Genomic DNA, 16325 nt, shown 5'->3' with positions numbered 1-16325 from the left:
CATCAGTAGAAGATTTGGTAGGAATTATGAAAGAAGAGTGCAGAGTGGAGGCAGCACCAAAGGCCAAAGTGTGAAGAATAGGAGCATGGAAGAGCATTGAGTAGATGGAGCTTCAAATTATTGCAGCATTAACAACAATAATGGTTGGTTTATACTTTTCATTTCCCCCAAATGATCATCCTAATTGTGTCAGGCACTAGCTAAAGTGGCGCATGACGTCTTTGATAAGGTCATCTTGAAGTATTTACTTCATTTCAACATCACAAGGCATTAGCAATCTAAATGCGTAATAAGATATAGAAGCGAAGTGAAATATAAAAGTTTTGAATTACATTATGAGAAACCCAATTTGATTCAGATATTTATATGAGAAACCTTTCCATAAGAGCCAAGTGTGCATTCATCTAAATCTTTTAGCAAGAAGTTCCATCAAAATATATCAAACAAACTTTTAGCAAGAAAAGGGAGATGATGCAAATTGAAACCAAATTAAACCATTTGCAAGAAAAATGCCTTAAAATCTGATATTGTAATAAACTACCCATCACACTAAAACCTCCAAAAATTTACAAGAGCATCCAATGAAGCAACCTCAAAAAGAGTCCCAAAATCCCCATCACTCCTCATCTTTATCCTCAAGTTCCACATCTTCGTCCTCAAGCTCTTTTTTGTCTGAGCTTTCCTTCTCCTTCTCCTCTGCATCTTCCTCCTTATCAGAACTTTCCTTTTCCTGCAAACAATTTTTTTTTTAAAAATTACAATTTCAAACCCAATAAGTACCAGCTTCACATATAATCGAAATACATAAAAACGTATCAAACAAAATCAACTGAATTCACGTACTTCCTCATCCCCTCCAGCGTTGTACTTCTCCATTGCCTTCTCATACTCTGCCTTGAGCTCTGCAGCTCTATCTGTATACACTTTCCTCTCCTGTCATTAAACCAGCGAACAATTAGTAAATTGCAACTAACACCAAAACAAAATTCAAATCGCAATTAGCTTACTTCATCAGTTAATGACTTCCACTTCTCACCACCCTCTTTAGCGGTAGCAGTTACCCCCTTAGCATCAGGATGAGCTTCCTTGTATATTTTTCTAAATTCATCCCTGAAAATTAAAATATTTGGGAAAACAATTCACTTTGAGAGGAAGACAAAGAAAACATTTTATGTAATTTTTTTTATTTTTGAAGAATCAGAATGAGTACATGAAAACAAAGAAAGCAGTAGGAGGGCGCTTGGGCTTGTTCGGATCATCTGATTTCTTCTCCTTCTTGCTTTTCCTCTCTTTGCTCGACGACGAAGCGGCCCTCTTTCTGTTTTCGGTTCACAACAAAACCCCATTTTTATTTTGCTCAAAAATTAAAAGCCCATTAGGTTTTCTTTAGAATTTAAAACCCATTTTTAATTTACCTCTCGGGTTTTTTGATCTGGACTTCCTTCTCAGTAACCTGAGCCTCTGTTTACAAAAATCAAAACAACAACAAAAATAAATCAGAATTACCCTAAATAGAAATTAAAAAAAATGTGATTTTGATACGAAAAAAAAGAAATAATACCCAGATTCATTCGAATCTTAGAATCGAGACTGCAACTGTGCATGTCGATGAGAACTACAGGCACATCCTTGTTGCAAGCTTCGCTGAATAAATCAAACAAAACCCACAATAAATCTTTGACGTAAATTGAAACAAATGGGTTCGATTTAATCACCATAAACAACATGAAAATGGTACCAGCGAGTGAAAGCGCTGCCGTCCTTTGCTCGTTTCAGCATGGTCTCGGCTTCGACCCTCTTTCTTGGCCTCGGTGGGTTCGATTTAGATGAAGATCCAGCCATTGCTTGATTAAGAGAGGGGGAGATTGAGGTTGAGGAAATGGGGGGAAATTGAAGCTTTTTGGGGGGATTGAGGGATCTGGGTTTGCTTTGGGGACTTTAAAAGAAGCGAAGGGGGGAGCGAAAAAGCTTTGAGGTTTCGCGCGGTTTTGTTTTGGTTTTGGTTTTTACGATTTTTTTGGGAACTAGTTTGATTCAAATTTTGCTGGCGATCCGCGGGAGATGGTTTTGTTCGTTTGTGGCCGTTGGTTTTGGGGAATTGGACGGCTCAGATTCGCTCTGCTGGATGATTGGTGAAATAAAAGCGCGGGAGCGCGGGTTTTTTTGAGTGATGATCTGGACCGTTCATCGAGTAATGAAGCGAGCAAGCAGAAAACCGATGAAGTCGAGATGCAGGCCCATGCTAAGGCCCATAATGTGGCCCAGGAGCAGTTTTTTAAAGAGAAAAGAGGCAGAGAGTGAACAATAATTCTGGACTTGGCGACAAATCTAAGGCAAGCCTATTAGTACTATATTAAAAAAAAAACAAAGTGAATAGTATATTAGAAACAAAAATGTGACAGAATAAATTACATTTCTTTATTTTCGTTATAGTTGAGAGAGTAAATAGGTAATTTTGGTGGAATATTTTTTCTTTCTACTCTTTTTTTTTTTTGCCCTTTTTTTCTTCTTGAGCATTCAAAGTTATCTCATGTCATCATAATATAATAATGGAGCCCACACAATCAAAAATCCATTGACTTTAGGTTAAACGGTGATTTGATGAACTTTTTGATAACATTAAATTTATTTAAATTTGAAAATTGAGATTTTCTACTTTATTAAACTACTATCTTTACTGTCATATAAAGTGGATAGTAGGTAAATAAAAAAATAATTATGTAAACGAGGATATCAAATTAAAATAATTGTAATCCCTTAAAAACTACATTTTCTCTCTTTCCAGTCCGCTATTGAGTGTACTCACTTTCCAAATAAAATGAAAATTATTTTCACATTGTTTATAAACTTTAAAGAACAATAAATATAAATGTTTACATTCATTTGCGCGTGTTAGATTTCTAGTAACATGAAAGAAAAATGGATTATTTAGTAATAGTCCCTCAAATCTTCGATAGTTCCATGTTGGCCTCTCAAATCTCAATAATTGCTAGTAAGCCCCTCAAATCCGATAGGGTCTTGCAATTTGTCCCCTCGATGACAATAACTCTCAGTTATGACTTTTCTCTTAAAAGTCATCTTTGGAGAAGGGTTATTTGCACTTTGATGCTCTAGAGTTTATAACTTTTTAGCTTCAATATCTCAAAGTGTTTTGACACTTTAACACTATAAAGTTTCACATTTTTTTTTGACTTTTAATGGTTTAGAGTTTTGAACTTACCTTCTATAATGATAAAATTTATACAATTTTCACTTTGATATCCAGAGTTGTGGTTATGTGCGCGCGCGCGTGTGTTAGTTTTTATGCATGTGCAATGCACGTGGCTAAATATAAAAATAATTTATTATTTATTTATTTATTTATTATAAATAAGTCATATACATTTTGATTATTATATTTTCTATAGTTTTTATTTAAACATTATTAACAAATCAATGTGATGGATTTTTTTGCTAAACTAGGATCAATATAGTTAATCGGGATATCTTAATTAATTCCCTAAGAAAAATATATCAATTGACATAATAATATCTTCAAGTAGAATTGTAAAAGAAAATAAGTTAAGTTGATATTACGTGTCATATTCCAAACTCTACTAATCCCAAACTATAATATGGAGTCAAACATGAATAATAATATCATTATGAAGTGTATTTCTAGCAATAAAGAAACCACGTTTATTATTTTATTGAAAATAGAATTGCACATCACTTTTGGACATTTTAACCTCATGTTTTATAATAAACAATCTCAAAAGCAAATATTTTTTAAAAAGTACGACCACATATATATAAATGTATGTGAATCAAATATTTAATAAACAATTCGGTTAGTATTCGTCTAGACGTTTGGTCATATTTGATCCGACAGTTTATTTAATATTAAATAAATATTTTTTTGTATTCAGCTTATAAACAAATAGAATTTAACTAAAGTTATATTCTATTTGACTGTTTATTAACTTTTGGATAGCTTTTTATATGTTAATATTCGATTTGGCTGATTATTATAAGTTCTTACAAATATTAACAGAGTTTCTTCCCCATCACCGAGTTTCCTCCAAACAAGTACCTTTTCCTCTCTCTCATCAGCTAGGGTTTCCTCCCCCCGCCAACGCCCTCCTCCCTCCCCGCGACGACGCCCTCCTCCTTCCCCGCGACAACTCTCTCTTCCCTCTCCGAGGACCTGCGCTCCTCTCTCTTCGACGCCCTCCTCCTTCCCCGTCGACGCTGTCCTCCCTCCCGCGACGCCCTCTTCCCTCTCCACGACCTGCGCTCCTCCCTCTCCGACGCCCTCCTCCCTCCCCGCGACGACGCCCACTGGTAAAAATTACCTATGCCCTACAATAATACTTAACGAAGATCGCTGGATTTACCTTTTCCCCCCTTTCTCTTACATATTGAATATCTGACGAATAATTCGAAATCAAAGTTGCAGAATAATGCTAATCGAATATTCGCGATTGTTTTCCGAACATCAATATAAATAAACGAAGCGGATTCGAATTCGGATTACTATTCGAGTTGAATCCGAACACGAACACGAATAGCACCATATAAACCGAATTCGAATTTGAACCTTGCACTATTTGTTCAAATTCGATTCGATTCCACCCCTAGTTAAGTGACACAAACAAAGTTCGGGGGGTTATGGGTAGCACCCCTAAAGTTTAGGGAGGGTTTATGAAATTAACTCCTTCAAATAATAAAGTCCAACACCAAAATCAACCAATTTGTCTTCTGCTCCCCCTCAAAAATCATAACCCTAATCCATAAAATGGTAAGTTTGTACATAATGGAGAACAAAAGACAATGTCAAGAGATAAAAGAAGAAGAAGAAGAAGGAATTGAATAAGAATTGCTAGGTTTGTACATACTATAGAGCAAAAGACAAAACAAGAGTCAAGAAATATATTAAAATATACTTGAATCAATCAAATTATGTTATCACTCATAATTGGTATGCATCAGAGACAAAATGTATTGACAATCTTAAACTACAAAACATATTGTATGAGCTTTCTAACTTAACTTTTTAATGCAAGCAACCCACAATATTACTTTTAAAAATCTCTTAGGGCCAGAAATAAATAACAAGTTTTACAGTAGAAGTTAGTGGAACGTGGTATATTCTTAAGAGCTATTGATCTTTGCTTAATTTATTTATAATGACGATATCTTATTATTAACTAACTATAAGGTCTAGCACATTATTTTTTTATTGTGTGTTCAAGGCAGACAGAGAACTCAGGTGAGTCTTCATAGCAATGAATGCTATACAATTTAAGTATAAAAGAAAAAGAAGGGTTGATCAATGATGCAATTGGTGAGGGAGAGAATCTAGCAGCTTAAGTTAGGTTTAGATATGAATATATTATAGATGGAGATGGAGAATGGTGATTTTGAAAACAGTGGGTGTATGTGGGTAGTTAATATGATTTTTGTTTGTGTGATTTTCTTCATTCATTTTCAAGATATCTGTGGTCCTGTGGATATATATAGCTATAGCATTGCTATTCTCTTTTGGTTTTGTATATATATATATATATATATATATATATATAAGTATTACAATTGACATTGAGATCTAAGATACATGTGAGATTTTTTTTACTTTTATATAAAGAGCATCTATTTAAATAATACTAGTATAATTAAATTTTGTCAAATATTTAATCTAATTAGAAAAATAACAAAGACACATATCTGTTGAAGGAGATGAAAGTGGTAAGAAAATTTATTGTAATTTCTTGATCTGTAAAAAGATTAAACATGCAATATAATTAATTACTTTAAAATAATTTAATCTAATATAATAAGAACAAAATAGATGAAAGTGATGTGAAAATTATTGTTATTTGTTGATATGAAAAGAAATATTAATTGCTTTAAAATAATTTAATCTAATCTAATAAGAAGAAAATAACAAACGCACATAGTTGTAGAAGGAGATGAAAGTGTTGTGAAAATTGTTGTAATTTCTTGCCTTATATATATTGGTTTGTCATGTTACATGTGAGATGATAACAATTGTAAATAGAGTTCTATTTAAATAATAATACTATAATTAAACTTTGAAACTAATTATGTAGTACTATGAACTACTCGAACCACGTTGTGACCTCAGATCGGAGCCGTTTATGTTTTTTACTTTTCTTTTTTCATAATTTCGGGAAGGATTTTGTCTTTTTAATTTGTTTGGTGGATTTTGAAATACTAAAGGAATCATAATCTTAATATAAAATTACATATAAATAATATTACAATGGAAACTAAAGTGAAGTCATTGATAAACTATGTTGCGAGATATAAGAAGCCAGATAAGATGAGGGAAATTACTATAATGGATAAAAAATATACACATGATAATTAGTTACAATTGTGTAAGTAATTTTTTTTAAAATTAATATTTTTTCTTTTGCCTATATGGTGGTATGACTCTGCTCTGCAAGTAAATTTATTTGGGAATATGACTACTAATAAAAGATCAGTTTTTAAAGACACGATCACAGATAAACACATAATAGCACTATCAGATTTTAAGATCTTTAAATATGAAGGTAACATACTTTACTACTAAACTTTTTATTTAAGGTCAGTAGGGGAAAAATGCATGTTATCATAAATTGTGTTAACAATATATATCAACACAAAGATACAACTTATTGAAGAAATAAAATAATGGTAAGTAAACCAAACAAACATCCATATAACATAATAAAAAAAAATATTACACTTTTAAAGCTAATACACATGGCTTATTCAGAACAAGCTGCTAAAATAGAAGTATATCCACCAAGGCTCTTTACAAATACAATACAAATTTAAACTATTGATAAATGCAATCATCGCAATATTAAAGAGGTATGATCTTATAAGACAATACTCTAAATTTTATACAATTAAACTTAAAGATGCTCTACCAATATACATACATGCTATTGGATCTATAATGTACAGATAACTACTTTACAATAAGGTTGAGCCGTGTATTTAGCTTGCAAAGGCTACATCAAGAAGGTTGGATAGAGATGTTCATAAGAATGTCCAAATGACAATTATCACAGAATCACTAACGAGGTAGTACTAATGTTGAGTAATATCCCTTCTTTATGAAATGAACATATCAAGATTAAATATTAACATTATAATGTAGGTAATTTAATAATAAAAATATGGTTATGTTGTTTAGATCCTTGTGAAAAATGATACAGATAGAGTAAATGTAACATTACTTAACGCAACAGAAGCTCTTATTGGATGCACACTAGAAGAATTCATTGCAAAAAAAAAAAGAGATAATTCTTAACCTTATTTAAAAAATATATTAGAAACACAAAAATTTCATATATTTGAAATTAACATTTAGTCTCATTGAAACACAAAAATAATCAAAGTCTGTATTTCTAAATTCTATTGAACATCAAAATTACATTCAACTTCTTTGTGAAGTAAAATGAGAAGACAAAACATGAACTAGCTCAAGGAAAAATAATAGCACAAGAAATCCAGCTCCAGCCTGATATCACAATCAATATAGACGATGGAGACACAACTCTAGAATTGTTCAAAAAAAAGATAAAGGTGGAGAAGAATTGATCTTAATTCAATAAAAAATAAAACAGAAAGAATAAAAGATTTATTTTCTGAATATTTTATAAAATAACTTAATTTTATAAGTAATACCAAGAATCTTGAGAAAGGATTTTCATGAACTCTTTTAAATATTTTTATATGGTTATGTGGATTCTTTTATCATATAAAATACACTAGAGTTAGCATTAATATGTAGTTTCATTCTAGCCCACTTTTAATTAATCATCTTGGCTTTTTAGCTTTAATTGTTCATCTTTATTTTATAACGCTACTGTTTTAAGTGTTTTATACTTTTACAACATTATACTTTCAAACTTGGTTTCATGCTGGTCCAAATCATGAGAAAATTTAAATTGGCTTTAGATTACATGTTGTTTCCTGTGAATTTAATTATCAACATAAAAATTTAAATTTGGTGTAACCCATTCAAACAAACATCAAAGAAAATAAATAATCACAATGCTAGAATTTAAAGACATAAGTGAGCAAAAACGATCAAAATGGAAGTGAGGAATAAATTTTAGTAAGGAAATAAATCAAAAATATTTAATTATAATATTTAACCACGTGCATTGTACATGCATAAAACCTAGTGTGTGTAGCTGTTGTTCAAATAGACATTGTTTGTGTTGATACAATTATAGGATAGAAGTGTCGATACAATTATAGGATAGAATTAAACTTTATTTTTCCAGAATTTTAGTTTGAGATGCTATTGATTTGAAATTAGAAGTTATATTTACAAAATTGATTAGATGCTGCTTGATATTTATGAGCAGCGATAATAACTAGATGATAAATCCCAGACTGGATTTTCCTATATAAATGAGCAAAAGGCTAAGGTGCTTAACGACTCATAAATTTCGGCAAAAGCTAAAAAAGGAAGGACTCTGTATTTATCTCCGTGGTTAGTATAGCATTAGTAGATTAATTGATGTAATCCGTTGCTAATTTAGAAATGTTATTAAGATTACGACTGTAAAATTCCGATTCTAACCCTACTATATACTCGTAATTTCAAATTGAACTTCGAACACCCCTCAAAGACCCTAGATTTCTTCATCTCCTCTCAACTCCCGACCCTATAAATCACCCGCCGCCGGCCACTGCAGCCTACGAGCGTTGAGGGGCGTTGCCGCAGTCGCTGCATACTCTCCCCCGGCCGATCAAATTTAGGGCAAAGTCGACATCTTTGCCGTTAAAACTACAGCAAATTGGGAGAATTTCGTCCTCTTTCTTATGATAATAGAGGAATCAAAGGTAAATTTTCGTGTGACTCTTATAAATTGATGATGACTGATGTAAAAAGCTTTGATTTTGAGAAGTCTTTTGCTTTGTTTTGTTTTGATTTCACTTTTGAATGTCAAATGGGTTTGAGTAATAATTTTGGGAAAATATTAGTTAGAGAACATGTAGGATCTGAAATAGATACACTAGAACACTAGAAAGAGGGTGAATAGTGTTCTTTTAGAATATATGCAAAGTAGATTATAAATTGCAAAGAAAGAATGGCAATCTCAGAAAATAAACATCACAAACACAAGCATGTATACTGGTTCCATCTCCCCGGTGTACATCCAGTCCCCAAGCAAATCCCGCTTGAGATTTTCACTATGATTTTGAAACCTTACAAAATCAAAAGCAAACCTGGCCAATTTGCAAGACCATGTAAATTGCAACACCAATTGACAAGACCATGCCAATTGCCACCCAATCTCTAAACCAAGAGATCAACCCTCTCAAACCCGAGAGAAATCATTTTTGAAGCAAGAACACAATTGATCCTATAAGCCTTGAATGTGTAGTGAAGTGCTGCAGTGGCTTAGGATTCTTTTAACTCTCTGAATATTGTCTATACAATCTCTAAGAATGATTGAAACCAAGGCAATAACAGAAACTCTCTTTTTCTAAACACTTAGCATGAAAATCTGGAAAATTAGAGAGTGAATATGCACAAAATGTTTGATCTTGCAAGTGTAAAACTTGGTTGTTGTTTTCTGATGTTTAAACCTATTTATAGCCTCTGAAATGACATAATTTTAAACCCAATTAACGTCCACAAAACGGCTATAAACAGTCACTTATTTTAAACCTGAAATCTGGAAAAACTGCATCTGTAGTCGACTACAAGTCATAGTAGTCGACTACACTGAGTCTAAACAGACTCTGTGAAGTCAGAAAATTACTCAGTAGTCGACTACAAGGCATAGTAGTCGACTACACTGTAAACTCAGCTTCTGGAATTTTTCTGTTTAGTATTTTGACTATAACTTTCTCATCCGATATCGGAATGAGGTGATTTAAGATTTGTTGGAAAGCTCTTGAAGAGACCTACAACTTTGGTCTTTTGAGTTTTTCCAGATTCTAATTTCTAAGGGGTGTAAATAAAATGTTTTAAGACTCACTTAATATCTATAAACTCTAATGGCTAACATAGGGGATTTCTATTGTTAACCAACACACTAAGCATGTGTTAGTGTGTTCTAACACTATGTGTGTGCATGTGTGTGAGTGATCAAGGCTTGTACAAATTTCTAAGCAAAGAAAATATAAAATTACATTTTGACAATAAAGTATATCTTCTTCTTTGCTTCATTTTGCCTTGAACTCATCTATGTCTTGAGTATCTCTTTGAATATAATTATTGATATAGCTCTGATACTGCAAAACAAATGTTAGCACATAATACACACAACATATAATATTTGTTATCATCAAAACAAACTAATCTTGGGGTCAAGATTCCTAACAGAACATTGTATTCGTTAATTGTAATTATGCAATTTAGTGACACAAGTATATTAAAATTGTCCAAGTCACGGTATAATCCACTCTACTTAAAATTGTTCAATAATCCCACAAAAAACTACAGGTATACTATTCATTAACCTTTGACGCTCACTTGGTCGAATTCATTGAGAAGTATTTATTATAATCAGTAATTTTGTAGGATACAAGCACGATTTTGCTTGTTGTGGTGCTTTTATTATTACTATGGTTATTTTTACTGAATCGTAAATAGCTATCAGAGATGGCGATTCCTGAGAGCAATGTGCCGGGCGATAATGATAAAAGCAATGGGAGTGCATGGTTAGAAGACATTGAGTGGCTGTCTACCCTTTCGGAGCCTGAGCTGGTAAGGATCGAATGGTCTTCTCTCCTGTGAAATTGTTACTGACCCTTTGGAAATATATAAAACGATTATATGGATTTGCCATTTTATCCCATGCTAGTTGGGGTCATTAGGTGCTTGAGTAGAAGCAAACCTTCAATTTATTCTCAAAATGCTAAGTTGCTAACAATATAATTCTTCTGGTAATCAATAATTCAGAAAGCTATTTTAGAATGAGAAAGCTATGGAACCTATCACATATATAATAGCAAATGAAATAATTTGTAATGCAAAAAACCAGAGAAATATAGAACAATTCCTTTAAGAAGAACTTTGTTTTTGGTAATTGGAAAATGATTTCTTAAAATTAAAACCTACACAATTTGCTGAAGTGGGGTTTGGATTTCACAATTTTGGGCTACACTTGCAGATTGCAACATGCATCACATATTATACAACTATGTCTGAACATATCAGATACGTACGTATGCGTTTGTCTTTTGTAGATTATCATGTTGTTAAGTAAAAGTCCATACGTAAATCAAAATCGGTGACATCTTTAGGCAGCTATATAATACATTTGTTATTTTACAATGTTGAGGTTTCTGCAGTGTGGCCGTGCTTCCAATCAGTTACCTTCTTGCTTCAAGCTAACATAAGTTGATTTTATGTTTCTCTCAAACCAAACCTTTCAAACTGCATCAATTGTTGAAGGAAGTTTTGCCTTCCTTAGACATTAGGTTGTGGGTTAACTATGGAGCACAATGCTTCCATGAAAAAAATTGACAAAGTTCTATGGCTGTTCTCAGCTGACATCATTCACTTCAAAATTTTAAATGGTGCCAATTTTGTGCCGGGGGAAACTATCGCTGAGTGGGGCTTGCTGTACACCATTAAAGACCAGTAGGTGGTTATGGAAGCTACCTTTTTTATCTTGCAGGATTGTGCAACCATTAGGCATACATGCAAAAGTAATATGATGGAAATGTAGTTAGATGGTATTAACTATGTATGTGGAATTATACCTGAAAGAATATTATTTGCATGGTCATACATGGTAAGCTAGTAAGTTATGTTTTGAGAGCAATAGTCTACATCTGGATGTATATGTTAAGTTAACTGTGTGGATATGAATATTTTATAGAAAAGAACGGTGGATAGGGGCATAAGAGAAAAAAAAGCAGGGGAAACTGTAGGTGGAACACTCAAATATTTGAGAGTGAAAGTGGTGCATCTGCCTGTTCTGCTATTCATAACATAATTCTCATCTGTAATTTATGGTTGTCATACAAAATGTCTTATATCTTCATTGAAACACAAAAATAGAATATATGTTATTTGCAAATAATATAGTGTTAGTTGACGAAACTAGAAGATGTATAATTTCTAAAGTAGAAAGATGGAGACAAGCTCTTGAATCTAAAGTACTGGAACTTGAAATACTCTAGTAATTTTCTCATTCTCACTATTTTTCTTTATATATTATTGTAAATAAATTATGGTATAGGTATATGCATAGAACCTTGTAATTTTGTTTATAGATCTGTTTTTTTAGTAAAATCCATCACACTCTCTCGTTGTATCTTTTATTAGCCCAAAATATAAAAGATATTCAATTATCTTGGCTCCTATTTTATTTTCATGACAATGAATCAAAGGGAATGTTCTAGAAGAAATAAAGAAAGAAAAGGAAAGAGAAAGTTCATTCCTAGTAAAATTAATGTTCTACTGTTTCAATTATGTTTGGAAGGAGCACATGTCCTTCATTCATCCAAATTTGCCTTGCCTCTTGTTGGTTTATTATATAGTAATAACTAGCCTATCGGACGTGCATCATGCACATGCTAAAAAAAATCATAAAAGGGAGTTAGCCTATGAGTATTTCCATTCGATCTGTATTGTAAGATTCAAAATTTTATACATTTTAAGGGTTAATCTCAAAATAAATCAAATTTCATGAACAATTTTGTAGTAATATCATTTTTAATTTATGGATATTTTTGTTATGTTATCCACTAATAATCCATGGTTTATGGTGAAGTTCAGTAGATAACATATATATATATATATATTGAAATAAATTTTGAATATAAATAAAACAAAAGTATTTATTTATTTTCTAATTTTTAGTTAGTTTTTAACTGTGATGTGAGAAAAATACTTATTTTTAAAATGATTAATTTCTGTTTTTTTAATGTTAGAACATCAAATTAGCCGTATTTTGACTTTACATCTTTGAATCTTGGTGTTTTTAGATTGGACTGTCAAAAAGGTTTACTTGATTTATGGATCTAAAATTGAAGTAACAAAGGCGTAATTTTAGATAAACTTAAACGAGTTTACCGTATAATTAAAAATATCAAAATTTGAAAGTTTGATATCAAATTTAAAATTTAAGTGTTGAAATTTGTAAGACTCATCATATCAAGTTTGCACTTAACCATGAAGGTGCGATGAAAATCATATCAAGCTTGTTTTTATCCATGAGGGCACAATGAAATATCTACAGAAATCATTCTAGAATTTGTGCATTGGGGAGAAGTATCAGCAAATGACAAAATTGTCCTTGGAAAAGAAGCATGAACCAAATGAATGTCCACTGCTCACACATTCCTGGTTATCCCTGAATTGGTTTTCTAAGTAGTATAGATGTAGATTATTATTGTTAGTTTCAAACATCAGTCCTTTTTTTTTGTATATGCTTCATAGTTTCTAACTCTTTCATTTTAGTTAATTAATCTTTCCAGCTGAAGTGGTATGCATCTCCATTTCCTTGCGTATGGTCCTGTAATCCCTCACACAGACATGCAAAATTTGGAAAATTTTGGTTCAAGAGTGGTTCTAATATAGTTCATTGCAGGATTTCCTAATCAGTTTAAAGGATCTGGCCATTAAACGCGCAAAGAATGCAGGATATAAGGATCTCGGTGATAAATTTGATTTGCGGTTGCTTCGTGCACTTGGTATGGTAACCGGCCTTCACTGGCCGTTGCTATATTTACAATATTTAATTGTTTAGGTGAAAATTATCTTTGAAAGGTTAAAATAATTCATTCTGTACTTCAGCGATTTATTGTAAATTTTTATTCCTGTGGTCTGGAGCTCATCAATTGTGACTGCCAGTGTCTGGTAGGTATTAGTATTAGATATTTGTGCTGTTTTGTTAGGCTATTCATACCTTCCGTCTGCTACTTGTAAATCCCTACTGGCCTTTTCTGAGAATTACTCCAATTAGAGTTAATTTCTGTAAAAAAATGATATTCCCTTTTTCCAGTTAATTTGATAAAACTGTTCTTATTTTTCTGTTAGTCAAATTTGGGGTCTGAAAGCCACACATTAAAACACGGAACACCTTAGCAAAATTTAGTAAAACAATTTCCTTAATAATGGCTGAAGGTTCCGAGATCATGGTAAAACTTATAACTACAAACTTGACAAACTTGAGTTTATGAAATGTTGATGAACCTATTTGGCTGGCTTAGCGCTGGATTTAACATATTAGTCTTTGTGATTGGAGGCAAAAGGATTGTGCATTGAGCAGAGGATCTATCCTTTCCTCTCCCTCTTAGCAGCGTTCGTCTATATGAGATAGCTTGCAACTTGTATTTGTAACATGCACTATGTGATTTTGACTAGTATATAAAGATGATTATTCCTGCGGATTTCATGCACATATGAGCATTTGTGTTTGTCTATGTAAGACAGTTTGCAACTTGTATTTGTGGCATATGTCATGCAGCCACCATCTTTGACAAAGATGGAGCTGGCCCCACCAAATTCCCATCACCGAATGCTTTCATCTTGTCACCGAATTCGGTGAATGACAGGGTAGAAAATTTGTGGCCGTAACCTTTGAAAAAGAAAAAGTGGGCGGACCCGGTCCCATCACAGGAAATAATATTTTTTATTAGTGCGTAGTGTTTTCTTAAACACTATAAATAGGCCCACAAATCTTTAGAAAAAAAATCATTCCAGAAACAACTCCACTTATAGAAGAGTAAGAGAGAGAAAAGAAAGGCTTAGAGAAAAGTCCTTGTGAGAGAAAATTGTGAGCAATTTTCAGAGTGAGATTGGGTTGTGAGTTTGGGTGTGAAAAACACTTGTAAAATTTCTCCCCTTTAGTGAAAGATCTGCAGCAGCCCGTGGACGTAGGCAAGTTTGTGCTGAACCACGTAAATCTTGCGTGTCCCCCCTTTTTGCGCATTTATTTCGCTTTCTCTCAAATCTGATAATAGGGAAATCTGAGTAATTTCCCAACAGCATACACTGACATTCTTACTAGCATATAAAGATGATTGTTCCTGAGGATTTCATACATATATGAAAATTAATGTCAGTTCATTCACTTATCAAGCATCACACACATTCTTTCGAGCAATATCCATTTTCCCTACCCTTGTTTATTCATGAATATTGTAATTATTTGCTCGATCCTTAAGTTTGCATACTTTATGAAATATTAATTTGTCGCTTCATTTCTTCAGGTTTTATATTGTTAGAGTTTTTCAAGGAACGTGTAAGGAACACCTCTGAAGTGCCTGATTCAGCAGAGATATTGAGATTGTTAAATCAATGTGGTTTGTGTTCCCTGAATGTCAAGGAGAAATCTGACTTTACTTCATCCGTCGCTGTAGAAACAAATGCTTTCAGTATTGTCACTCCACTACGAAAGAGGATGTGGGAAGGGTAAGTACAATATCATGATGCAAAGTTTATTATCTGCTTTGAGTTTAATAGTAGGGAAAAGAAAGTCCGATATAGGATCTGCTATAATAGTGATTGCACTGATAGCTGATGCCCAATGGTGACGCATACAAGAAAATTCGTGCTTGGACAGTTTTCTTCATCACCATCTCTGTCTATGGTTTTCTATACAGGATCCTATATAAGATTTCAATGGTGTAAGTGCCTGGGTAGGAAAAGTACAAATTATGTTCTGCGCACATTGGCATTGGCATTCCATCGGCTCTACATTCTAGACATTTCAGATTATCAAAGCCAGTTGTTATCTCGAGATTCTAAATACATGATTTAAGCAACCAGTCGTTGCACATCCGGCTAAATTCTTCAAATTGGAGATGCTTTTCATGCTTACAGTCACTTTTTTATGCATCTATGTGCTTATTTTAGTGAAATTGTTTAAATGAGTCTGCTGTGATGGGCTTATTTTGATTGCCTCATACGGTTGACTCATTACCATATCATATAACTGCAGGCAATGTGAAGAGACAATGAAACGTCACAAGAGGCAGAAACTAACAAATGCAGCAGATAAATGAATTGCTGTACCATTATCTTCTCCTAAAATGTTCGAGAATGTATTCACCAAATATGCAACCTACACAGCATCTCTCTATGGCCAAAGTTCGTCGAGTACAGAACCTTCAAAAGAATCGGATGGGAAAATTAGGATTTATTGAGCTGACTCAAAATTTTGGGATAAATGTTTTGTTGTTGTATAGTGTATTACGAGGAATCAGGTTGTCTCTAAACACCATAGTTACTTTCCTCCTATGAATGACTTACATATCTACCTGCTACACACTTACAAACACACATGCACACACTAAAAGGGTGAAAAAGGGAGTAGAATTTGAATGCTTATAGGCTCCAGACA

At 32.9% G+C, this 16325-nt stretch overlaps 2 protein-coding genes across 4 annotated transcripts; one reads left to right on the top strand and one right to left on the bottom strand.

Annotated features, from left to right (window-relative positions):
• LOC109820254 (high mobility group B protein 7) lies at positions 406–1929 on the bottom strand. Its single transcript, XM_020386381.1, has 7 exons — positions 1739–1929; positions 1562–1644; positions 1416–1461; positions 1211–1318; positions 1008–1110; positions 844–933; positions 406–730 (listed from the first exon to the last, which is right to left on the bottom strand). Exons 1-7 carry the CDS (start codon positions 1840–1842, stop codon positions 617–619), a joined length of 648 nt encoding a protein of 215 aa, XP_020241970.1. The 5' UTR covers positions 1843–1929; the 3' UTR covers positions 406–616.
• On the top strand, positions 4038–16239 carry LOC109820234. 3 transcript variants are annotated; one of them, XM_020386358.1, is made up of 5 exons: positions 4038–4323; positions 10626–10732; positions 13569–13671; positions 15193–15394; positions 15924–16239. In XM_020386358.1, the coding sequence occupies exons 2-5, from the start codon at positions 10628–10630 to the stop codon at positions 15985–15987; spliced, it is 474 nt and encodes a 157-aa protein (XP_020241947.1). In that variant the 5' UTR covers positions 4038–4323; positions 10626–10627; the 3' UTR covers positions 15988–16239. The 3 variants fall into 3 exon arrangements, with proteins under 3 accessions (XP_020241947.1, XP_020241952.1, XP_020241959.1); XM_020386363.1 differs by having other exon boundaries at positions 10619–10732; XM_020386370.1 differs by lacking the exon at positions 4038–4323 and adding an exon at positions 8436–8856.

This window comes from Asparagus officinalis, chromosome 1 (assembly GCF_001876935.1).
Source record: "Asparagus officinalis chromosome 1, Aspof.V1, whole genome shotgun sequence".
In the NCBI taxonomy this organism is placed as follows: Eukaryota; Viridiplantae; Streptophyta; class Magnoliopsida; order Asparagales; family Asparagaceae; genus Asparagus; species Asparagus officinalis.
This window is presented reverse-complemented; position numbering and strand designations above follow the sequence as displayed.

What these genes read in the sequence shown, in the direction of transcription:
- LOC109820254 (XM_020386381.1), bottom strand. Translation starts at nt 1,842, where the DNA reads ATGGCTGGATCTTCATCTAAATCGAACCCACCGAGGCCAAGAAAGAGG. An exon ending in GGAAGTCATTAACTGATGAA is followed by an intron (nt 934 to 1,007) that starts GTAAGCTAATTG and finishes GTTTAATGACAG; the next exon opens with GAGAGGAAAGTGTATACAGA. An exon ending in ACGCTGGAGGGGATGAGGAA is followed by an intron (nt 731 to 843) that starts GTACGTGAATTC and finishes AATTGTTTGCAG; the next exon opens with GAAAAGGAAAGTTCTGATAA.
- LOC109820234 (XM_020386358.1), top strand. Translation starts at nt 10,628, where the DNA reads ATGGCGATTCCTGAGAGCAATGTGCCGGGCGATAATGATAAAAGCAAT. An exon ending in CCCTTTCGGAGCCTGAGCTG is followed by an intron (nt 10,733 to 13,568) that starts GTAAGGATCGAA and finishes AGTTCATTGCAG; the next exon opens with GATTTCCTAATCAGTTTAAA. An exon ending in CGAAAGAGGATGTGGGAAGG is followed by an intron (nt 15,395 to 15,923) that starts GTAAGTACAATA and finishes ATATAACTGCAG; the next exon opens with GCAATGTGAAGAGACAATGA.